We start from the raw sequence: 25897 nt of genomic DNA on the forward strand, positions 1-25897 counted from the left end.
AAAAAAGATTCAGGGTTCGATTGGTCTCTCGTATCTCTTCCTCCCACTCACTCTGCCGACCATGATTGCCTCTGCCAAGATTGCCGCTGGTAGAGAACACTAAGCTTTGTGCGCTCCAGTAACATCGACAGCTGAACAGGAGATCTCTCTCTCAATCCTAAAACAGAGGATCACCTCTTGCTCAACTCCAAAGCAATCCGAGGAATAAGCACCCCTTGTGCTCTTAAAATCCCTATTCTCTCCTTTTAGAGCGTGCTTCACACCAACCTCACAGCTCAGTCGTACATTGAGAGCATGGCTCCAGTGTGCTGTGAGGGAGACCAGATCTGCTCCTCATGCAAAGCGCCTCACACACATTCTACCATGCATTGGGAATATCTCCTTAATTATTCACGGGAGATGTTCCGTGGATGTACCTGTGAGGCACCCATGTGTGAGGAGCAGATCCCATTCACAGCTTGGTGTGAGACTGTGAGGTGCGTTCTGTGTGGAGCCTTCCCGGATATTTTATTCGTTAGCCTATATCTGGGGTAATAATATATATTTTTTTTGTATAGGTGTTTTGATATGATTTTGTAATGGGTGACCTGAAATAAGAAGCGACGAAACCCAGTGGAAAGGAATTCTTGAGACCTTTAGCTTGGGCTTGGCTTCGTAATAGAAACGTTTATAAGATGACCAACTGGAAAGGAATTCTTTGTTTACCATAAAGACAAGAACTCTTTCTTTTTTTTTTTTTTTCAACAAAATAGGGTCAATAATTTCACTAAACCTCAATTCAGGGAGTAGGTCAGTCACCAGTGACTTTGGAGCTTGAGCCCACCCCTTTACAATTTGAGCATCCAGATAACGAGAAAGCCTTCTTTGCTATCATGAACTGATGAACTAGAGTGTTTCGCCAATATGACGCAATGACCTCTCCCTTGTTTTAAATTTGAACGCTTACACATGCATATGCCGATATGCACATCCATATATATATATATATATATATATATATATATATTTTGGCCACTCGTCATGAAAGTATAATTTTACTGTGGGCCTCACAATGTAGGCGGTGGGAATTTGGGATGTGTGATTTGCTGCTATACACCTGATCTATGGTCGTGCTCCACTGGATCTAACACATTTTTTTTTTTCGCATCATTGAGTTGTGATCTCACAAGGACAAACCGACCCAACCACCCTAGCCGACCTTATATTTATCTTCACATCCGCTGCAATAGAAATATATAGGGCTTCAACTGCAAAGGAATCGAATTTGAATTCAATTCATTTAAGTTGCATTCACATCTGGATATCCTCTTATACATAATCAGATCGAATTTGAATTCAGTTCATTTAAATACAACTCCCAACTGCCAAAGCCAAACCTAACCTCTCTCCTTTCTGATACTGATGTTGAGTTATCACAGAAAACACCTATACTGATTAAAAGGAGTGGGGGCAGGGCATACAAAACTGCAATTTAGAGCAGCCTAAGTAATCATGGAATCTTATTCATAATAGTCTAATGTAAACATGGATATCAACAATAAAAATTGTGTTGAAACTAGAAAAGTTAAGTCGTCTTAATACTAAAATTGTTATATCTTTTTCAACTATGGTTTTCATCATGTGTTTTGTCCAACGCATCTGAAAACTAGAAATATATAAATTACAATTGAGCATCAGTTACAGACATAAATTAGTTTGATTTGGTGCAGCATAGTTACCAGAACAAGGAAAAAAATCGTCTCTTTAACTCTTTTTATGTATTAACTGGAAATGACTCTATCTTTGATGTTGCATTCTGGATTTAAATGCTATTAATACAAACTTAAAATGCATTTCATTTTAAATCCAATTGCATTCAAACAAGCTGCTCAATCTTGCCAAGCATAGTCCCTGCAAGACTTCTGGGTTCATACTTCATTTGACCCATTTCTTATTCAAGCCCCCTTTCAACTATTTAACATCTAAGCACTGATCTACAGGAGTGAAGCGATCCATCTCTCATTAATATATTTGTTATCTTAACTAATTTATTTTTTTTATGGAGTTTTTTTCTTAATTTACATCATAAAATTGTATTGTTAGTGCCTCCATATATAAGAAAGAATTAACCATTAACCAGCTGGGTAGCAGTAGTAGTCAGCAGATCTCAACAACCTGAGTTAAAACAAGACCAAAGCATAATCAATCTGCCATTTTCATGAACACCAATAGAGAGGCTGTTTGTTCAATTAAGAATTTAAGATGCAATGAAAAGTCCCAAGGACCTTGTCCAGTTTCTTCCTGTTTCATGCACATGCACAGGAAATCAAACTCATGAAATCTTATGGAAGAAATTGTAATTAGAGAGGAATCCAAAGGACATTAGCGTCATCTTCTATCCGACCATTTTTAATTGTGACTCCTCTCTTCTTGTTGTAATTCATAAACGCCGCTCTAAGATGGTTGGTAGCTCTCTATCCTTGGGTACCATTGGCATTTACTGCACTGGCCCAACGTAACTAGCTAATTTGTTTCTCTCTGACCCCTGGATTAAATTCGTCACCAACTTCAGGATCGAAGAAGCTCCCTATAGGAATTGTATAAACCTTTATTCACCATTTCTATCACATATATGTATCCATCACTCTAGTACTTGAGCTATATAATCCCAATAAGGATCTGAGCACTACTCACCATTCACCAACAACGTAAAGAAAATGTCGGTTTTCACAGTGAAGGTTGAAGAAGCAAGGCCGGCTCTCGGGGGAAAGCCTTCGGCGGGACCTGTGTATAGATGCATATACGCCAACGCCAAGGATGGTCTCATGGAGTTTCCAACTGGAATGGAATCTCCTTGGGAGTTTTTCAGGTACCCCAGAATACACCTTTACTTGTTTTTCTTGCCTTTTTCTTCTTTAACATTTTATTTTCATGGAATATTAATAAGTTGCACCAGAGCAGATCAGATTAATTTCCCTGGGTTCTGCATGTGAAAGAACTTTTCACAATGGAGCAATCTGGGCTCTGACTCTGAAGTTGTTTTCAGACCACAAAGCATTACACACAAAGTGAAAGTAGAGTTCAATTCTTTCTTTCTGTAGATCAGGAAGTATACGATAGTCAATGTTTTCAGAGGTCTGATGTGCAATGCCAATGAGAGGGGAAAAGATAGTCATCTGAAGAAGAAGAAGAAGAAGAGGGGGGAAGGAAAAGAAAACAAGAATTTTCGCCTTGGGTTAATCCTCTGACTCTGAGGTAGCCAGCCATAAATGATCAAACGGTTTTAGCCCGAGGATTCCAATTTTGATCACAGTAGTTCCTCAGCTCAGTTTATTAATTATTGGTGGGGGTTGGAGGGTGTAGACGGTGAATCTTAATTACATCTATTGACGAGTGAGAAAGTCGGTGGAGCATTTAATTTCAATGACGGGAAAATGAGATACTAATCAACTGCCAGATGGCCAAACAGGATTGGATGCTGCTCGAGGATAGGCTCCCAACTCCGGAGTCAGTGGGTCACCCATGCCATCTTTAATTGATTGGTGGCTGGTGGCTATATATATAATAAGCAATACAGAGGATAAAGAATATAGTTTGGACTTTGGCCTTGGAAAAGATTGCCCATGTTCGCGTGTGGAAAAACAGAACTATAGACCTCATCAAATAATTCAATAAGGATTATGTTGTTGTCATTCAAGTTAAGGATAAATTTTGATGCTTTTAATTAAGCTGACGGCAGCTGATTAATGGCAATTGGCAAGTGCTTTCCTTCGTTTTTCTTCCCCTTCCCTTGTATCATCAAATAAAAACTATGGGTAAAGCATGATCAAAACTTATTCTTAGTAATTAATGGCCCATGCAGGTCTCGAACCTGCGACCTTCGCGTTATTAGCACGACGCTCTAACCAACTGAGCTAATAGGCCAATCGCGATGGAAATTGGAGACGTTTATATTAGTAAAAGGAATCTTTTGTATGTTTATAATTATCGAATTCCACCCGAAATCGCTAAGTACGAATTGGTTTATTTCAACTTGAAAACCTTCTGATCCATCATTATCAAGAAAAAACCTTGACAACCTTCTTGTGATCCTGAACTGAATTCCTGATTACTAGAATGAGGAAAAAGCATCAATGTTGCCTACTCATAGGAAAAAAACTGAAGTCGGTATGCTCTATGCTGCACTCCACTATCTGGCAAATTCCTCCATTTTCATGACCTTACATGGGATTTCTTATTTTGGAAGTTTGCTTTTTTCTTTGCTTCACAGTCTCTCCGTCAAACGAAATCCGACGAACAAAATGCTGGGTCACCGGGAGATCGTCAATGGAAATGTATGAATTGGGTTCACTTCTCTCTCTCTCTCTCTCTCTCTCTCTTTTCTCTCTCTCGGTGTATGGGTGTGTGCACGTATGAATTGTGAATTCCCAATAACTGATGAAGATTAATAAATGCTATTGAATTCACAGGCGGGTCACTATGTCTGGCGCACTTATCAGGAGGTATACGATGAAGCCATCCGAATTGGGTCTGCCATCAGAAGCCGCGGTGTTAACCCTGTAATCTCTCCACATTTTAATATGTTTTATCGGCGTTGTCCATTATTAAAAATAAAACTTCTGATAGGGAGAGTAATTTGCATTTGTACATGTCGGCACTTGGCAGAGAGGTCGTTGTGGCATATATGGAGTTAACTGCCCTCAATGGATAATAGCAATGAAGGTACACGAAAACTTCTTTAGAGCAATTGCATGTCCTGTGGCTTCAGTTGCAGATGATATATTTAAATGTTAATGTGCTGGCTCTGACCTTATAAACATCCTGCAATTTTTTTTCCTCCATATTTACTTAACATCTAGTATGGTTCTTCAACAGGCTTGTAACAGCCATGGGATATATTACGTACCTCTGTATGACACCCTCGGTAGGTGCCCTGCTCCTTTTTCTTCCTCTTTCTTATTTTTTTGTTTACATTAAATCCTATTATGCTGGCTTCATGGGGGATAGTAAGTGGTAGATGCTTGCCTTCCTTTCTGCCTACCCCCCGAGGAGCTGCGCATGATTTCTATGCGAGGCGGTTGCCTATTTTATGGCATAGCAAGCCGACCACATTGTACATTTCCAAATCAACAAAGTTGTGAAATCTTGGGATGTAAGCAATATTTGACTCTAGTAATTAGAATTGAATTGAGTCAAACATCTGAGTACTTGCAATTTTTCTGTGGTTCTACCTATATTGCAGGTCCTAATGCTATGGAGTTTATCATCAACCATGCTGAAGTCTCAATAACCTTTGTTCAAGAAAGCAAGATAGAAGCTGTATGCTGATTCTTATGCTATATTCAATTTCTAAGATTTGCATGAAATTTGGAAGGATTTTTTTGTTGGATAGGCATTTTACTTTGTTTTGGATGATTTTTCTTCTTTGAAACATCTAAGTCTAATTACCAGTACTTGTAATTCATGATTTAGGTATCAGTTTAAATAAAAAGGCTCGTAGTTCAGTTCCAGCCTTCCAGGATATGCCCTATACCAAATCTAGAGCATGAAAGTGAATGTCTGTTTTATTCAGAGTTTTCCACTTTTTACCTTTCCAAATATTAGAAAATTTCTGCACATTGTTCAAGATTACAATCACCCAGATGATTGTAATCCTTCACATTTTGGGCCTCTCATTTGTGAAATTAATCTTGGCACCATATACAAATGCTGGTATAAGAGTATATATTGTTAAAAGGGGCCCCTCTTACGAGGGTTTGTCTCTGTAAATCCCATTGCCTCTAAATGAAAGGGCAGGCACATTGTAGCCATATGATTTTTTTTCTTGTGTGTACCAGCTTTGGTTTATGGGAAGCCTTGGTCTGTATATATTTTAATTGCTATTTATCCTTTTTCTCTTTCTCTTTAGGACTTATTTCTCATTTTTATAATCTGTTCCTCTATATAAATTCTATTAAGGAGCCTTAAATATTTGATGCATTAGAGATGAATCAACTTAACAAGTTTCTCTAAGTTGATAATTAAGTACTAACTATTTGTGCAGATGCTAACTTGCCTTCCAAGGTGTACTTCACATTTAAAAAGTATGTCAAAATGCAGCCCTGTTTCCAAATGATACAGTGATTTTTTTTCATCTTTCTTGAAACTAAATGTTTAATCCACTCTATCCAGCAATTGTTAGCTTTGGGAAGGTTACTGATGCTCAAAAGCAAGAAACTGAACAATTTGACATATCTTTCTTCTCTTGGGAAGAATTTGTTTTATTGGTAAGGTTACTATTTTTCTTTTATAATTCAGGCATTGGGCCATTGTCTATCAGACTGATGCTGAAATTCTGTATCTCCTATTAAATGTACATATGACCCTCTCTTATTTCTTTCCAGGGAAGTATGGATTATAAACTTCCTCCAAAAGACAAGAATGACATCTGCACAATAATGTACACAAGTGGGACAACTGGAGAGCCAAAAGGTGTTATGTTGTCTAACAAGGCTATAATGGCAGAGGTCTTGTCTATGGATCAATTATTTCAAGAAACGGATAAAGTGGTAAATAGCCAATTATTGATCCTTATAATTTTTCCAAATTTGCATGATACCCAGTTTCTTTCTGAAGTTGCTTTAACTCTCCATTGAATAGAAGCATTTGCTTTTTTTCTCTTTTTTTTTTTCCTTCTTTTCTTGTTGATTGGTAAATGAAGAACTTTATTAAGAACAAGAAAAGGAGAAATATAAATGAAGCAGCACGGCCAAACATCAGCTCATTAAGCCTCTAAAGAAACATCAAGACTATACAAGAGAAACAACCCAACTCCATGATGCCCACCAGTCAACTCCAATAGACAAGATCTCCATACAGCTCAATCCTATCAACTCTAATCTTCACTAATAGATCTGTAAGGACACTGGTTGTTCTTATGCTCTGGAGGAATGGCATGTTTTCTTTAGCAGCCAAGGACCTACTTACCTGGTGTGATTAAACATCTAAGGGTCATTATTGTCCTCCTTTATACACTCTATTGTGACATCATGAATCCCCCTCCATCTCCACTTTTGAAAAACCCAAACAGTGCATTCATTTCAAGCTTTGAAGGATGAGGTCACGTGGCTTCAACCACCCACTGCATTATCCATAGTTAAACCTGAGAACTTTCTCTTTTTCAAACTCAATGCATCACTTCAACCATGACAGGATGTGCAATGAGCTCCTGCTTTTTCTCTTTACTTTCCTCCCTTTTCAAATAGACCATAAGAAACTTCTTACAAAATTTGTTACATGACCCTCCCCCTTCTTAGTGAGTAGAATAATGGAGAGGAAATTCTTTTCCTTTTTTGAGTTTTCTGAACTAGCTTGCTGTGTACATAACAAAATGTTATAATGGATATATGTATGAGAACATATAAATCATCATCATTATCTTCACAGGTGCTCAAATTATCAACTTGATCCACTATATCTGGTGTCATCTCTTCTGTTGAAGGTATACATCATCAGATATTCAGATATTTATTGACTGTTCCAACTCACATCATTTTTTTTTCTTTTGGCTACACTTCCCATTGGAGAGCTTTCAACTTGCAGCAGATTGCTCCTTAACATTTAAGTCATTGATGGTTGTTCCTCATGACTGAATATAGTCTCTCTAAATGCTTTTAGCTTGAATTGAAACACATCATTTTTTGTTCATTAGAGGGCTGTGAGCAAGCTGATTTCCTGGGTGTCTGTAATCCCTGAATTCAAAGTTTCAAACACCTGAACTTGCTTCAGCTGTTTAGAACTCAGTTCTTGTGGAGTCTGTAATCTGAGTTGTTCTGGGCCAACCTTCTGGTTAGGGTCTTGTTGTATCTTCTTTCCTTTTTTGAATAAAATTACATTAAAATAAATAAATCTTCCGTATGTACTTATTATTGTTGCCTCTTTTTTCTTTAAGAAGAAAATGCTATGGTTCGTTCTTGATATGTTTAGACATGTCTGTATTAGCATTATAGTAGTATAATAATTCTCAAGTTCAACTAAGAGATACTTGAGCTTTGTATTGATCCTAATTCTTTGAACAAAGATAAGAAATGAAATACAAATTTAAATATTGTAGCTTTATGTAGATTTTCTCATGGATCACTTGGTAGTGGTATTAATGGTGCCAGTGGTAGTGGTAGTAGGAGATGCTTAAGAAATTTCATTTAGTGAAATGGGAGTGGTGTGCAGGCCAAAGAAGATGCGGAATTGGATCTAAGGAGGATTAGAGTTGTAAACAGAGCTCTGTTAGGAAATGGTTAGGGAAAAGGGTGGTTGCATGTAAGTACAGGGTAACCTGGTTTGTTGGGGAGTCTAGGGAGTGTAAATAATGGTGTGAGGTTGGAAATTTTTGTGACCTTTACCCGAGATTGTATGGGTTGAGTGCTAGAAACATCATTGTTGATCAGTGCTTTGAAGTAGGAGCAGTTGGTTTGGTGCCCTACTTTTAGAAGACCACTTTTGGATTGGGAGTTGGAAGAATTTGCTTTGCTATTTTAGAAGCTTGAAGAGCAACAGATATTTGAAGAAAAGAGGTTTTAGGTTGACAAGGCTTTACTTCATGTGTAACAGCAAAGAAGAAGATGAGACACCTCATCATTCCAAGCAACATGGCAGTTTTTATGGAGCTATTTCTCTTCTTATCCAACATTCAAATTTCTTGACCCCATAATCCAGATGAAATCTTTTCTAAGTAGCCAAGGATTCAAGGAAGCAGAAAGGTCAAGTTCTTCTGGAGCTGTATCCCATTTGCAGTTTGTTGGAGGAATCTGGAAAGAAAGTAATAGGAGCGAAGAATTTTTTGAAGACAAGATAAGGAATAAGGGCAGAATATGTGCTGGTGTATGAAACCTGGTTGTCGACTGGATTTTGGCATTACCTGAATTTTCAGGGATTGATAAAAATGATTTTGGGATGGATTTTTGGGATACTCTTGAATTACAAGGGAATTAAGGCAGCATAATTTATCCTTTTTTTCTGAGTTTCTGTTGTAACTTCTATCATAATTTGGGTGCCAGCTAATCATCCTACACTTTATTGTAATGTTTTTGCTTATTTAATGAAACTCTCTTTTATTTACTGTCAAAAGAAGTTAAAGTGGTAATGGTAAACATAAAATGAACAGATTTAGAATTTCTTCCCATACAGGTGACACAAGAAGATGCATACTTTTCATTCCTTCCATTGGCTCATGTATTTGACCAGATTATGGAGACCTATTGTATCTACAGCGGTGCATCCATAGGATTTTGGCGAGGGGTATGGTTTAGACCCTGTTTTCTATGATGTCCTTCTCCAATGTTTTGAAAACCAAACTGACAGTTGAAGTGGTAAAACAGAAAACTATTTCAGTGTTCTGAGTTGTCAGCTATGATACACGGATACCTGTACAAGGGTGCCGTATTTTGTTGGATACTTCAACCTTTCGTGCAAACTTTGTATCCTATACTGTATCCAGCCATCTCCTTGATGTATCTGGGTAACATAGGTTGTCAGCTTTTAGCTGGTTCCAAGGTTTACTGGTTACACTAAAAGCTGCTAAGACATCTGGTTCAACTCCATTTTGGTTTTAAAACATCGGTTGGATGATGCATCCATTTTTCCACTTAGAACTTGTAGTTTGTCTTCTCATTGTTTACAGGATGTAATGCATCTTCTTGAAGATGTGCACGAACTGAAGCCAACAATATTTTGTGGGGTTCCTCGAGTTTTTGACCGTATATACACAGGTAAGTTCATTTTATTTGTTAGTGATTTTGCTTTTGTGTTAGGTTTTTTATGCTATGATTTAAGCATTACATATGCCCATGTGTGAAGGTATGATGGATAAAATTTCCTCGGGAGGAGTACTGAAGAAAACTCTATTTCAACTTGCTTACAACTAGTATGTTGTACAGTAATTCCCCATATTAGATTTGGATTTACAACTTATTTTACTTTTCTCGCTTTCGGTAGAAATTTCTAACAAGTTGGTAACAGCAAGTTGAAGAATTTGAAGAGTGGACTGAAGCAAGACAGTGCGGCCCCTCTTTTTGACACACTAATATTTGACAAAGTATCTTTCTTCTTTCTTTTTGTTTCTCTGCTGATACATCTGAATAATGTTAGGTTGATTCCCATGTGAATTGTTTGTGTAGTCCAAACAAGCACTAGGGGGGCGAGTTCGTATTATAATATCTGGTGCTGCACCACTGCCCAGCCATGTGGAGGAATTTCTGAGAGTTACGAGCTGCAGTGTTTTAGTACAAGGATATGGTATGACAAATAAGTTCTGCCTGATGCATCTAAATTACTACATTATCAGTGCCCCTTCTACCTGCATATGTTGGATATTAGTCATTAACTAATTTCCCTCAAATTTATTCATTACTCCAGGCCTCACAGAAAGTTGTGCAGGATGTTTTACATCCATAGCCAACGAGTTCTCTATGATGGGAACTGTGGGTGTCCCTCTTACAACCATTGAGGCAAGACTTGAGTCAGTTCCTGAAATGGGATATGATGCACTTTCCTCTGTGCCACGTGGAGAAATTTGCTTGAGGGGTATAACCCTGTTTTCTGGTTACCATAAGCGACAGGACCTTACAGATGATGTCATTGTGGATGGATGGTTTCATACAGGTAAAAGCTCCTAAGGATAACTGATTTGCAAAAGGATTATTAATCTCATAAGAAAATCCTGGAATAAATGGTCTGCATGATCAATGTTGCAAGTTGCAACATTGTTACTGGAAAATGTGTTGCAGGATACATTTGTGTTTTGTACATATTTTTAGGCAATAAAGACAATCTTAATCCCATAAAATAAGAAACTTGTCATTAAAGAAAGACAACTGATGTAGGATAGGGTAGAGGATCCTACAAATTTCAAATATGGCTGTGGGTTTTGTGGGGTGAAGGGCTTTGGGTGATTATGATGAAGAATAGGCAATAAGGATGGAAAATCGAGTAGATGACTTTCCATCCACTAAACAATGACTAGAAAATTAGAAAGAAAAAGAAAAACCATTGTTTTTATGGTAAATGGCAATGAGACAGGCCACTTAGCTGAAGAAATAGGGGAGAGAGAGAGAGTTCTAAAACTAGGACAAATCTATAGGAGTATAGGTAACCCATAAAGATACTTCAACGCCTAAACAACTCTATTAGCACTTTGTAGTCCTACTGAAACTTAAAGTAAAGGCACCAGAAATTACTGAAAATAGTAAATTGTGATTTTACTAAAAATAACAATTGTGAGAATTACTAAGTCCGAAAATTATCATAAATGGTAATTTTGAAGTAACAGTAAATTTTTAGAAAACTTAAGACCCTTTTCTTAAGACACCTACAACTAGAAAATAAATTATTAAAAACTCAAAACTATCAATATCCCTCACCAAAAGATTCTTAAATTGCTGTAATATTTGGAAATTTGATTTATTCCTCCATGTAGTCTTTCCTTTACACATTTTCCATTTAAATTAGCATTATGTTGCATTTTATTTCCACTTTCTCCCTTTCATTTTCTGCCCTTGGAGCTTCTTATACATTTCTTGCTTTAACAATTTGTGAAATTTGAAGATGCTATTTCCTTGTATCTACTTTCTACCTTCTTGAATATATTTCCCTGTCAATGATTGCAACTGGCTGACAAGCATAACAACTTACTGATTAAATAATTTAGACATCAATATTGAATCTTAACAACAGTTCCTTTATCTTTCTTTAAAATTTGAACTGTTTCCATGAATGTCGATATGGGAAGTAACTTCAAAATATTGCAGGTGATATTGGAGAATGGCAACCAAATGGGACAATGAAAATCATCGATAGGAAGAAGAATATTTTTAAGTTGTCTCAAGGGGAATATATTTCTGCAGAAAACATAGAAAGCATATATGGAAGATGCCCTCTCATCACATCGGTACAAATTGGACATGCAATATTGTATATTACACTATTAGAATCCAAACCAATACTAATCAAACTATGCACATTTACATGGCATGAGTTCTTATTGCATCAAGTGGATTTACACGGCATGTTCCATGCATGAGATATTGCCATAGTATCCACAGAAACTATACTAATTATTCTCTTAATATCTTTCTATATTTGGGGCTGGGGGTTGGTGAGGAACTTAAAATCCTTCCAACAAGTTTGCAGATAGATACCAAAGAGCAATTTAATCCAAGAATGTCACATACAAGCAAACATTGGCTGTTTGGAAGTCTGAGGCAAATAAATTATTGTCAAATCTTCTGGAAACTTGACTTTCATCCAGTTCACAATCCCCAACAAATAAATGGTCAGATACCCTTAGGCATTCCTAAAATGCATGAGCAACCAGGGACAGATCCAGGGATGGTAGGTGGGGACCATGTCTCCCCAAAGTTCTGAGAAAGAACCCCCTATATATGTGGTGAATGATCAGATGTGACCCTTATATTAGTAGTGTGCTCCCTCCAGCAAGTTGATAGATCCTGGATCTGTCTCTAATAGCCATTATCCAATGATGATCCCAGCTATCCATGGTCTTGGGAGGGGTAATCTGTATACAGACCTAACCTTTGTCATCTTTTGGCACAAAGTGGCTTCTCTCAGACTTGAATCTACATTGTTACACCAGTAACTTGTCAGCCTGAGACTTTACCATTGCACCAAGCAATGGCCCCTGCATATCTGCTAACAACATATGCTAAAACGTGTTTGTCATTTGGTAGTGAATAATCATTTTCCCTCTATCTTGGACCATTTTTCAGATTGTCTTTGGATGACTTGCAGATCTGGGTTTACGGGAACAGTTTTGAGTCCTTTCTTGTGGCTGTGGCAGTTCCTAACAGGAAGGCACTTGAGGATTGGGCAACCCTCCATCAACAGACTGGAGATTTCAAAGCATTGTGCAAAAGCCCAATGGCAAGGAAGTATATTCTAGATGAACTCAACAGTACTGGACAGAAATACCAAGTATGACAAGTTTCCTACAATACGCAAAACAATAATAAAAGCTTGGCATGCTTCATGATCTGACATGAAATGCTTTTGCACAGCTTAGAGGTTTTGAGATGCTAAAAGCAATTCACTTGGATCCAAATCCTTTCAATATTGAGAGGGATTTGATAACACCAACGTTCAAGCTGAAGAGGCCACAGTTACTCAAGTACTATAAGGTACATATTATCTTATTCTTCAAGTGTTTGCCTCCTCCCTTACCTCATATATATATATATATATATATATATATATATATATATTGTCAAATGAAGTAAATACATAGTTTAACATGCAATGAATCTCTTAGGTATTGGCAAAATTACTTTCCAGTACTTTGTCCTTCACCTCATGAATGTGTAGAATGAATGAAAGATGGTGATATTACCCTTCGTAATTAGAAACATGCATATGGGATGACATTCACTCAAAACTGACACGAAAATTGTGCCAATGTAGAAGAGAATTGTATCTCATTAGGTGTTCCGTGCTTTTATATTTGTACAAAGTAAACTGTGCGTCTTAGTTTATTTTCTTATTATTTTTGTATTTATTCTTCACTTATCTATTTCACTGTAGAACAACATATGATTCTCAAAAGCTAATTTCAATCTCAAAACAGCAGAGAAATTAACTGCTAGATTATTGAAGCAACACTAATAGAGTTTATGTTAAGATTTGGGGGCAGTTCTGGATATGTCCTCTCTTGGTCTGGGTGGATATAGATTTGCTGTTCTAGCTCTTCTCTATGAACTCTGAGATTCTTCTTTATCAATGTTGACATGATTTGCAGGAATACATTGGCCAATTGTATAATGAAGCAAAGGGAGCGAAAGTGTAAGAGCAGTATTTGCGGCCTATAGATGGGTTCATGGGCATATATAGAGGGCACTTTTGAAGCATCCATTGAAAAAAAAATATCTTCTATTTAAAGCCTTTGCCCTGGTGTCTGATAAATGCATGACAGTTTGGGGTGAATGAATATGTATTATCTAGAGGAGCCCAGTACACTTGGCCCTGTTTATAGCGATGCAGAAATAAAATTATTCTCTTATTTTTATTCCTGAATAGTATCTCTTCTTGGAGTGGGAATAATGCCAAAAGTCTATACATTGGACATTTGTCTCACATTTCTTGGTAAATGGTTGCAAATCATTTGAGGTATAACATTATAAGAAACTAAAAGGGAAGCACTTGTTGGTCATACTGAGCAATTCTGATAATTCTCTTACCTTAATGTTTAATAAAGGAGAATAATAACTACAATTGAGAAAAACTAGACAATCTGAAAAAGTGTTCTTTTATTTATTGTTCCTTTTCTCCTCAAATAAAACCAAGAGGAAACATTACATGAAGCACTTGTTGATTGTTCTGAAAAGTATGCGAACATATACAATATATGCTACAAAGAACCTTTAATCTGTATGATTGGGCTAGAGTTGTTTTCCTCAAAAATAAATAAATAAATAAATAAAATTGAAAATGGAATGGCTGATATTATGGTCTATAATAATCTATATAAACCATGTACATGGTTTTCTATCTTCCATCTGTTTCACCCATGGAAAGTCTTGAGAGAACAAAAATGCAAGCCGAAGAAACTAGTACAGCTCCTGCAAAACAAGCCAGGTCTACTGGAGTAACCAAAGGTACACTCTTGAACTTCTCCAACACCCCCACTTGAAGCATCATTAGCACTGCATGCCCAATTCTGGATTTTGCCTGTGATATACAATGTATCTCCATCCATGCTGGAAGCATCTGAAAAATACATAAATGATCAAGTCACAGTAGTTAGCTCTGACTTCATATTATCATGTAGTAAATTGAACAATAAATTGTACATGCTTTACAGATATGCATCTATTATGTAAATACTAATCTTCTAATCTTTTATAGTACATTATGAAGTGCACGAAACATGCATTACTTGCATTTCATACTTTTACATATGCAGATCTGACTAATAACCAGATATGGATATGAAATATGCATGTATTCAGTATAGATCTCCAAGGAAACAAGCTGACCTTGAGGCGGAAAAGCCCAAAAAAGTTGGACCCGGAAAGTAAAGCCCCATTTCCTTTCTTCATGTTGTTGGTGCCCACAAACAAAGCATATAACCCAACACCCAAAGTAAGCATGGCTGTTCCTACAATAAACATATCTGTAAAGAAAAACCATTTGTCAGCAGTCAGGAAACTAACCCAAGTATAGTAAATAAACAATAATAGAAGTGGTAGTAATACCTATGGCTTCAATTAGCAGGTTTATCACATGTCCTTCATCTGCTTTTTTCGACATATTGTAAAAATACTGGAAATATGATTCCAGAACAAGGAAGCAGCCCTGAAATTGAAACATCGGAATAAAAACCATTATCATAATAAGAAGGGTTGACATTCTCGAATGGTTTGGGAAAGTCAATCAATTTCTTCTGTAGGGGAAAATATTTTACCTCAACAAAGCACAATATTGAACCAACTAAGGATCCCATGACCGCCAGCAAGGAGAAAAATCTACAGTCAAGGATTACCTGCATGGAGTATTGATGAACAAATGAGGACAGTCCTTGCTTCATTTAGAATTCTTTTTTTTTTTCTTTTTTAGTATCATTTTCTTTTTAGAAATTCAAAGCCGAAAAAGAAAAATGACTCCTCAGGAGCATATCATAGCAGGAATCCTCTGGATGAGAACTCGGAGAATTGTGGGGGGGGGAAGATTAGATTGTACCTTCTCTATGAGCATCTCGGCCTGAAGTTTCCACGATTTCATCTTCACCTTCACAGCGGGTTCTAAGATCCTGAGAAGTACGAGCTTGCCATCTGCCACCATGGAAGAGAGATGGGCTCCACTGCTGGTCTGTGGTTGTGAAGATACAACGCTCTCCGAGGCCGCGGATGCTTTTGTTGCAACCTTGGACTTCCTCTCACCATTATTGGAAATTCCTTTGTGTCCATTAGCCCCCGCCTTACTTAAACACCTCAACGACGTGGGTGGGTGACTGTTTAAATTAAGAGAAGAAGGAAGAATGAATCGGCGAGGGTTGGAAGAGCGAAGCAAACTACTGGGTACTGCCATTTTTAGCGCTGTGGTGTGGCGTCTCCTCTCCTCGGGTCTGAACTGAACTCTGTAAGTTGTTTGCACAATGTGTATTTATATCCTCCGACCTCTGCCACGGGAGGGGTAGACTGGGAAAGAGCGAAGAGTAAACGATGGGAAGATTCGCGGCATATTAGCTGGGGAATGTCGCGACATGGCTGCTTTTTCTTTTCTTGGAGAGTTTGGTTTGAAGTTTGAACCAGAGAAGGGCCAATGAAATGATACACGTGACGCTTTTGTAATTTCGTGATTCGTCAGTCAGCGTGTGGGGCCGCGATCGTTTTGAGCCAAACACGAGTGGGCCTTTATTGCACCGTTCAGTTCTTCAGTCTATTTGGTCATCATTGTCGCTCATGAATCTCCTGATTTGCTTCCGTTTCTAAAGTTGGAGCACGTGCTCACTTGTTCCCCGTTCCCTCTCCCAACTACGAAGTCTACAACGAACAAACAATGTGATTAATATGGGCTTAAGAGCTACAACCAAACATCGCCTTAGCATTCACCATATCTTTCTGTTCTGACTTCCTCCCACTTGTGTAATTCGCAGGTTCATGTTGCAAAGTCCAAATGCCGGAAGGTGTTGGCTAATATGACTTACGCCCAAAAGAAGCAGCTACGTTTCTGCAAACTTCATAGTCGTATGTCAACAAAATTGGGCGCTACTGGTCGAATTGCATATACCTTGATCCGAATTTGATTCTTTAAGCTATGTTTGGTTTGATAGAAAAATGAGAGAGAATTAGAAATTTGAGCAGAAAGTTCTAAACAACTGACATATTTCCTTATGAACTTTCTCTCAATTGTTTGTTTTTCTTATTTTTCTATCAAGCCAAATGCAGCCTTAATCTTTGGTTCAATTTAGATCAGACCCAAACCAGAATTGAATATTTGAATATTTTTAATAAATTGAATATGAATATTATTAATATAATCGATAAAACAACCCTAAATGGTTTGATATTTCTATATCATAAATAAAATGATTTGGAAATAACTTCATGGAGACTAATTATCAAAAAAAAAAAACTTCATGGAGAGTATTTTTTGTCTTTTCTTTTGAAGCCGACCTCTTGAAGAATTAAAACAACTCTTTGGTAGACATTCATACTTACACTTACTAGCGTAGAGTATAAACCATATATGATAATATTTGGAATTAACTTTTATAACCTACAAAATTCAAGACAAATATCCACCTTATAGTATAAGTATATACCAGTGTGTATGATTAAATATTAGTGGTTTTTTTGTGAAACCAATTAAATATTAATGGATTGGAATAATAGATAAATGTGAATCCATAATCTGTTCAAATTATCCAATTATGAACATATCAAATTTAAATAATCTCAATGGGATAATACTAGAGTTCAGGGAAATGGATATACTATTTGCACCCTTAAAAGAAACTCAGTTACAGTGCATAAGGCCAACCCTCCTAAATCCTAATATATAGCAGGTTGGGATCTCTTAATGCCAATCCAAACCCATTTTCAATTCAGTTTAACTCAACCCTATTTTCTTACATTGTATTTGACAAGTGGCATCACCTTAAAATGCCAATATGGACTACTTTGGGGAATAATTGATGATTAATAATAGGACGACGATTGGATAAACCAAGGCTTTGGGCTGCCCAAATGTAAAAGTGTCGCTCATTTTTCAAGGCTTTTTTTATTTGGATCTGGGTTTTACCCCAAATCCGGAATTTGTGCCACTGGCCCACTGCTGACTGGTCAATTATTAACCCACGCTTTTGCCATAAGCACCTTGACCCGTTATTTTTGTCCAAGAAAATCGCATTTTTGTGACCATAAACGCATGTCCCAGAAAAATGGCTCAATTTCCCCATATTTTTAAGGCAACAGTAACGTATATTTCATTCAATCAACAAAGAAATTTGTATGAATTCAAATAATTGATAACAGTACAAAGCGAGAAAGCCCATAGACAAATTCTTACAAAGAACAAAATATACAAAATTAGTGAATAAAAGAGAAAAAAGAAATTTCTGCATTAGAATAAACAGCAATCTAATGCAGCTCCATCCACCAAATAAGAGAGAAAAAGGCAGGAGGAACGCTTAAAGAAAAGGGTGAAGTGTCAGGGATAGCACGACCGGAGAAAGCCGCAAAAAACGGCAAAACCCCAAATAACTGCATCCGTTACCATGGAACTTGTTGGTGAACTGCAACTTCCACCAAAACAGTCACCAGGAATCTACAACTGCAATTGCCACCAAGAAACTGCAACCGCCACCAAAAACTGCAACCAGCAGCGAAATTACCCCTTGTACCAATACAGCAATGAATTTGGAATTCGGGAAACAGCCATGGATGGCAATCAAGGCAGCGATCGTGGCCACCGCCCAACAAGAAAAGACTGAAGAGTTCACCACCTGAACCAAGTCCTCTGCACAACAGAAGCAAAGAAAATAACAAAAAGAACAAAGTAACAAAAAAGAACTGAAACAAAGGAATGGAAAAATCAGAAGGGCGAGAGGAGTTAGAAAAGGGGAGAAGGGGAGAAGAAAAATAAGAAGAATAGAGAGAACAAGGAGGAAAAGAAAAGGGAGATGGGGGCTCCACAAGGGGAGCCACCCCAGTGGAGCGAAGGTGGAAGAGAAAACCTCTGTACAAAGAAGAAAACCTCGAGAAAGGCTCTCTGTCTAGAGAAGAAAACCTCTGATAAAGTAAGGATATATTACATATAGTTACCAAGTGCATACACAATGTATATGTTTGGTGGTTTTGTTGGTGTTTCTGACGGGGGGGGTCGTTTATCAGATAAACAACATCACTTTAAATGTCTTTTATTTTTCGTTGTCTGGTTGGGCTTAGGGTCGGCGTTTTAAGAAACAGCGTTTAAAGGCACTTGCCAATTCAGCAAAGATAAATGCTTTATGAACTTTTTCTGTTTGCAAGGGCATTTCAAGAAATGGGCATCTAGGTGATCCAGTGTGGCACCTTTCCTTGATATTTGGGTGCCATCGAATCGATCAAATGGTCGAAATACAGTTAACTTGCATATTTTGATATCCAACAGTTGATTTTGGATGAAAATAGCATTCAACAGTCAAAACGACAGGTTCAGTGGATGTATGGGTGCCATTTAAGTGTTCCAGTGGTCCAAACTACCCTTTGCCCATCCAAACTACCCTCAATGGTTGTTTTTCTCCTTTGTGACATACAATTTTAATGAGGCTGATAAAAGAGTCTAATGTCCAATAATTTTTTCTATGTAGGCAAATTAATTCCTCTCTCATTTTCTCTTTAACTTTTGTTTGTTTATTTACTCTCTTCTAATAAATAAAGGAAATGCTTGCATTAGATGGGCGTGGAGCACTGAAATTTGGATCATCTAGGGTTGATTCCACATCACATTCCAACACTTTTTTTTGCCATTTTTTACTTCCAGGGAGCTATAAACCCTTGGCCTCCACTTTCTTTGCAACCGCATTGCTGGACCCAATTTTTTCAGCGTCAAATTCACGCCATAGCTCTGCCTCTGACTCTGAATTATATAAGCTAATGGTTCCAACCTAAGCTTCTCCCCTGGGAAAATTCAACTGGTTCCCCAAATAGTGTGGCATAATGGAACTTATCCTGTTGGGCCCAATCACTCATGTTTTTTTATGTTGCAGAAGAAACAATTGAGGAGTATTGTATAATAGTTAGTTACATTCGTTCAACAATTTTTTATCAGCTAAGAATTTCCTCAATGACTTTGTGACGTTCAATGTAAGATAGCATCCAAAATTCTATCACTGAGGGCTGTCGATGGCAGGAAGAAACTTCCATAAGGTCGGTGCACGAGAGACTTGCGTCAAGGTATAGATCTGCAAAAACATTAAAAAAATGTGGATACTGACGACAATGGAAATAATATAAGGTATCAGCCTTTCAGGTTGACGATGGCTCGTACAGGCGACAAACGATAGCGGCAGTTCTATACAGATCATCTTTGTACTAGGGTGAAAAGCATTTCTTCTTCGTGGCATATGATGCATGGGATCATCTTACTCGAACCACCACATCGGCACTACATCCTCAAGAGGTTTGAAGAAATGTCATGCCGTTGGGGAAAGCAAGAACTTATCGCTACCCCCAAGTCCTTAACATCTCCGGGCACACAAATCGTGTTACAGTTTTTTATGTTTTTTTAATAAACGGCTAAATTAAACAGTGTTTCTATCCAGGTTTAAAGTATCGTTACATATCAGTCCATATTAGTTGATACGTATCGTTCCAGGACCCTTTCGATATGCCCTATAATGGATGTATTGGGATCTGACCGGTTCAGGGGATGGAAGGATCCTAGACCAACTCTTATAAACCAATTTTGAAAAACAATATATAAAAAAGTAAAACAAGTACTGAAACACCCGATACACCCCTAATGACATATCGGACTTATCAATATTTTGAACATTGGTTTCTATACTCAATAAACGCCCACACCTAATTGGCATAGACATGGCAGCATTTTCTTTTATAAAGACCCATGGAACAAAACACACTCTAAAGCTATCAGTTTAAAGAGCGCACCACTTTAGTACCCTGAATTATATATATATATATATATATATATTTGAATGATAAAATTACAAAAATGTCCACTCTCTATCGATTTATTAAAGATGAATACAATACATTTGGTAAAAATAAACAAATTAAAAAGACAATTTAAGAGTAAAAAACACCACTCTAAGGCTGCATATAGAGATAATGTAAATCAAAATTGATGTAAATATTTACATTGGACTAGTTTTATTGGCATTTGGAAGGAGTGTAAATCAAGATCACATTTATAAGGTTCAATGCAAAACACCATCAATGTACTTTTACACTGGCGCATTTTACATCGATTCCAAACACATCCTAAAATTTATTAATTTGCAGTGGGAGTATAATTCTATTATTCACTTGTACTCTGTGCAAAGGATTTCAAATCAACCCCCCACAAGACTGCAGTGATGTGTATCTAACAGCCAAAAGTCAAAATACACAAAAAACTCATTTTGGGTTGATTTCAAAAGTTCAAAATGAAGCTTTTGGCGTCTTAAGTGTTTTATTCTCACACAGAAAAACACAAAAAGACTTAAAAAGATACATATCTACCAAATTAACTTCAGGCTATTCAGATTTTTCATGCAAAAACTTGAGCAAATTAACTTATCAAAAAGACTTCCAAACGAGCCTGTGAATTCCAATCTTTAACTTCATAAAAAGCTATGAAAGTAACGCAGTAGTGCTAAGATCAATGTAAAATAGTTACTGTTTTAGGCTAGAATGTAACAGATCTTTGAAGATAAGATAAGTTTTCACACAATTTTTCTCGAGCAGGTAAAGCCAAGCATTGCTTTAAAGCTCAAATCATTTCGCACAATCATGAATCAACAGCCTTAACGGGCTAAAATACCGAGATGAATATGTCACGTTTGGATAAATTTTAGCATATATTTGAAAATTAGAAATCTGCATTGAACATGTCCAAATTTTTCAAAAAACAATAATAAACTCATTTATTTACACTTAAAACGTTATTAAACACTACGCCTTGCTTGATTTTGCAATTCTCTATAGTTGGGTAAAATGCTGATGTGGCGCTATGTAACAAGATTTATTACGCCCACAGTTCCAAAGACAAACCCAAATTTTAGTCCTTAAAATCAAAGTTATCTTAGGTGTGTAAAATGTCAGGTGGTACAGAGGTATAACTTTAAATTTCCTTCCACCACTTTTGATTTCGTTGTTCCAAATGATCTTTTTCAAATGGGTTGTTTGATTCTTTGTAAATGCCAAATTAGCAATAAATACATTTGTTCTTGTAAAAACTACTTGTTTCGTTGTAATGCAGATTACAGATGCACGAATACAAGATCCAAGATTCATAAAAAAGGAAAGACAATGAAAAGAACGCAAGGAAAACCTAGTTAAAATAGAGGGTGAAACTGAAATCGAGCAAGTAAAATCAATCGAAAGTTGAAAATGGAGGAGAAAGATGTAGCTCAAAAGTGCTTGAAATGTAATCATGGGAGATGAGGAACAACCCCTCAACAACTTAACAAGAGAGTTAAATTACTTTCTCATCATCGCCACAACATTCCCCTCGCCTTCTCTAAGTGAGAAAACACATACTTGGAGAGAGACACCCAAGGAAAAGGAGGGAAATTTCGAAACAACAATAGGCCTGATATTTTGATTCAAGCAGACACAATCTTTTACTTGTTGCATGAAACAAGTTTGGTACAACTAAAGCACTCAGATTTAAGAAAAGGAATGTTGACATCGAGTAAAAGATGTTGGCATTCAGAATGAGTAGGAGGATTTATTTCAATCATTAAATATCAGAAAATATGTAAAGATTTTCATCATCATGCCTCTTCTGTCCTATTGAACTGAAAACTTAATAAAACAAAAGACGCAAAAAAAAATTAGAAAGGAAAAGAGAAAATCAACCAAAACCTAAATTTAATTACAAAAACACAGTCGAAAACCCAAATCATGCTTCACCTTTCTTTTGTTGCAAAAAAGAAAATAACGAAAGAAAATAAAAGACGCGGCATCAGTAAAGATGCAAATACTTGAAGGGGTTTCTCTCAGACAAATGCCTCGATTTGTCGTCACGGGAGAAAGAATGGAATAAGATCAGACTCGTCATCATTTTTGCTCATCACTGAGAAACCCCCATCTCGCATATCAAAATTATGAAGAACACAAATCAAAACGATCATTACCACCTGCATTCTCCACCAACAGAGTACAATCCCTAAAAAAACAATATGGAAAAAATGCTATGGGAAAGGGAAAGGGAGAAATAGAAGGAACATTATTAATCCAACCTCCCAGAGAGACAGAGGTACAGATCGAAGAAATCAACCAGCGGAAGAATGATTGCACAGGAAATTTCTAAAGAGCTAATGAAAACGAAAATAGGGTTGAACCTAGCATCTTTGAGAAGGTATGTTGGATACAGCCAATCCATTGCCATTGCGTTTTATAGGCGTATGATTTTAGGGTTAGAGATAGGGTTCTCTTTCGCTTAAATTACATAATTACCCCCCATCGCCCATCGGTGGAGGCTTTTCCTTTTGTATGGCAAAGGGTGGATTCGAGCTGATCCAAATCGTACGAGGTTCGGGTTCGATTTAAGAAAAAATGTTTTATAAAAATAAAAAATTATATATAAAAATATTTTTTATTTTATTTTTAAAATTAAAAATTATTATATTTTTATGGGTAAATGATAAAGATCCCCTTGTATTATAGGATCTGTGATAAAAACCCCCTTGTATTTTGTTTTGCGAGAAAGACTCCCTATATTATGGCCTTGAGACAAAACTCTCCTTCAGTTAGTCTTCCGTCCAAAAAGGCCGTTAGGATATTTTTTAATCTCTATATTACCCTAATAATAATTAGATGAGACAAATACTGTTCATCTTCTCCATAGATATTTCATCAAACCAAAGCCGATAAGAACAGAAGAACCAATTCCTCTCTTTTTCAACAAAAGAAGAAAAAAAAAAAATTTTCTCTTCTTTGCCAGCATACTAATACTAGGATTATAGTTCCTGATCTGGGTTTTCTAGAATGGGAAAGGAGAAGCTAATGGAGCAGATATTCCAGCTGAAGCTCACATCGAAATCGCTGGTTAGGGAAGCGAAGAAGTGTGAGCAGGAAGAAAAATCAGAGAAGGCCAAAGTAAAGAAAGCGATTGAGAAGGGCAACATGGATAGCACAAGAATCTATGCTCAAAACGCGATCAGAAAGTGCAATGAGCAACTCAACTATCTGCGCCTCGCATCCCGCCTTGACGTTGTAGTAGCACGACTCGAGAGCCAGAGCAACCTGCAGACAGTTGGGAAGTCGATGAGCGGAATAGTGAAGTCACTTGAAGGGGCGCTTTCTGTTGGGAACATGGAGAAGATATCTCAGACCATGGATCGATTCAAAAAGGGTTTTGTAAACATGGAGGTGCAGGCTAGTTTCATGGAGAAGTCAATGGCGGGCACCACAACTCTGTCTACTCCTAAAGAGGAGGTGGGGTCCTTGATGCAACAAGTAGCTAATGATTACGGGTTGGAAAGTATCTCTGGAACTCCCACAGGCTGGGAATAAAGCAGTTGAGTTGAAGGAGAAAGGAGTAGTAGTTTCCAAGGAGGAATAGGAGACTAGCAGACTTGAAAGCCAAAGGCTAATCTCTCTCTTTCTCTCTCATCAAATGATAAAATATGAGCATGATCATGTTTGAGTTGTTTCTAATTTTCTATGTTTGTTAGTATCTTTAGAATGGATTAACAAATTAGCAATCAAATTTTCATTTTTATAAAACAATTTTATTATATTAAAAAAACAAAAAAAAAAACATTCAACGAAGATGGAGGCAAAATACAAGGCAACAGCATTGTTGGTTCTCTTCGCTATGGGTAAGATGCTCGACGAGCTTGTTTCAGTTGTTTGATTGCAGAGTCTCGCTCTTCTTCTCTCACTGTTGACTTACTTGCTTTACCTTTTTCTTCTTCTCTTTCAATACTTGGAATTTTTGTTAGGATTAGTTGTGGCTTCTGAAGAATCTCCGAAGCTCGAGACTATAATTGGTATCGATCTCGGGATGACTTATTCCTATGTTGGTGTCTACCAGAATGGACACGTTGAGATTATTGTGAACGATCAAGGAAATCGGATCACCCCCTCATGGGTTGCATTTACAGACACTGGCGTCTCATTGGGGAAGCGGCCAAGAATCAAGCGTCTCTTGATGCCGAACAGACCATCTTTGATGTTAAGAGACTTATTGGGAGAAAGTAAAGAAGAGAAGAAAGGGAAAATAATAGGTGAAATAGGTTTTAAGAGAAAAAGGGCAAAAAAAGAAAATAAAAAAGTTTAGTGGGGTATTTTGATAATTTAATACATTCCGTATGACTTATCGGTCAAGGGGGGTCTTTGTAATTTATCTTATTTTTAATATATATATATATATATATATATATATATATATATATATATATATATATATATATATATCGATCTTGAGCTCGGTTGAAACCGAGTCGAACCGATCTTTTCACAAGCTAAGCTCGAGTAGCTCGTGAAGAGCTCGACTCGTGGCCACCCCTAATGGCAATTGGCAAAGGCAAAATAAATGGAGCCAATTAGACAGATTAGGGCTACAACTTAGGTCAGGTTAGCCCAAACACAGACAACAAAAGCCTTGGATTTAAAAGATCAAAACACTTGTATAGGGCTGCAATATGGGACGAGTTAAGCCAACCCCAACCTAAAAAAGTTGGGTTGGATTGGGTCGAAGTTCAGCTTAGGGTTGAAATGACTCTAGATCTCTTACCTACAAGAACTCTACCCATGCTTACCCACAAAACACAACCTTCATGCATTGGGAACATCTCCATGTACATAATAACATGTTAGAAGATGAGATGTTTCTCATATGTTGTTGCGGTGTTATGTGGGTAAATGTGCGTGTTTGGGAGCTATTTTAGAAAAGTTACTTAAAATAGTTTCATTGAAAAGTGTGTTTTTTCACTCAAGGTTTTCAATCCATAGTTGACCCAGACGGTTGAACCATCACCCGTTTGTAGTTCTGGTTCTAGCAAAGCCTAGTCTTCCACTAAAAACTATGATATGTGCATGCGTGCACTAGGCCGCAACAGCAGCAAGAGACTTAGTCAAAGTCGACAGCAGCAGGAGACTCGGTCATAGTAGTTTCTTAATTGAAGTATTTTGGATAAGCCTTAGCCATTTCTATTTCATTTCTGTTTTAGTAGATAAGTCATTTCTATTTTTTTTTTTTTTGTTGTTGTTGATAAGCT

At 37.1% G+C, this 25897-nt stretch overlaps 2 protein-coding genes, 3 non-coding genes and 1 pseudogene across 8 annotated transcripts; 2 read left to right on the forward strand and 4 right to left on the reverse strand.

The window, feature by feature from the left end:
• Window positions 1–2461: 2461 nt before the first annotated feature.
• On the forward strand, window positions 2462–14034 carry LACS2 (long-chain acyl-CoA synthetase 2). Of its 4 annotated transcripts, none has more exons than XM_088942821.1 (19): window positions 2462–2848; window positions 4250–4313; window positions 4449–4538; window positions 4645–4701; window positions 4855–4903; window positions 5222–5298; window positions 6023–6062; window positions 6151–6245; window positions 6363–6527; window positions 9142–9252; window positions 9635–9722; window positions 9811–9877; window positions 9973–10048; window positions 10131–10248; window positions 10369–10614; window positions 11760–11899; window positions 12760–12942; window positions 13026–13145; window positions 13760–14034. In XM_088942821.1, exons 1-19 carry the CDS (start codon window positions 2697–2699, stop codon window positions 13805–13807), a joined length of 1986 nt encoding a protein of 661 aa, XP_088798947.1. In that variant the 5' UTR covers window positions 2462–2696; the 3' UTR covers window positions 13808–14034. The 4 variants fall into 4 exon arrangements, with proteins under 4 accessions (XP_088798947.1, XP_088798948.1, XP_088798950.1 ...); XM_088942824.1 differs by lacking the exon at window positions 2462–2848 and adding an exon at window positions 3989–4146; XM_088942822.1 differs by lacking the exon at window positions 9142–9252.
• TRNAI-AAU (transfer RNA isoleucine (anticodon AAU)) lies at window positions 3830–3903 on the reverse strand. The gene has a single exon. It is a non-coding gene; the product is annotated as a tRNA-Ile (tRNA).
• A 218-nt stretch (window positions 14035–14252) lies between the features above and the next one.
• LOC148851024 (uncharacterized) lies at window positions 14253–16397 on the reverse strand. The gene is made up of 5 exons (XM_088942826.1): window positions 15700–16397; window positions 15425–15502; window positions 15216–15315; window positions 14997–15133; window positions 14253–14727 (listed from the first exon to the last, which is right to left on the reverse strand). Exons 1-5 carry the CDS (start codon window positions 16045–16047, stop codon window positions 14506–14508), a joined length of 885 nt encoding a protein of 294 aa, XP_088798952.1. The 5' UTR covers window positions 16048–16397; the 3' UTR covers window positions 14253–14505.
• Window positions 16398–22379: 5982 nt separating this feature from the next.
• Window positions 22380–22453, reverse strand: LOC148851025 (small nucleolar RNA Z105). The gene has a single exon (XR_016100141.1). It is a non-coding gene; the product is annotated as a small nucleolar RNA Z105 (small nucleolar RNA).
• A 211-nt stretch (window positions 22454–22664) lies between these two features.
• LOC148851026 (small nucleolar RNA SNOR75) lies at window positions 22665–22752 on the reverse strand. The gene has a single exon (XR_016100136.1). It is a non-coding gene; the product is annotated as a small nucleolar RNA SNOR75 (small nucleolar RNA).
• Window positions 22753–23524: 772 nt separating this feature from the next.
• Window positions 23525–24404, forward strand: LOC148851027 (ESCRT-related protein CHMP1A-like; annotated as a pseudogene).
• The last annotated feature ends 1493 nt before the right edge of the window (window positions 24405–25897 follow it).

Source organism: Nelumbo lutea, chromosome 5, assembly GCF_056320005.1.
Source record: "Nelumbo lutea isolate HS-2025 chromosome 5, American lotus-T2T, whole genome shotgun sequence".
NCBI lineage: Eukaryota > Viridiplantae > Streptophyta > Magnoliopsida > Proteales > Nelumbonaceae > Nelumbo > Nelumbo lutea.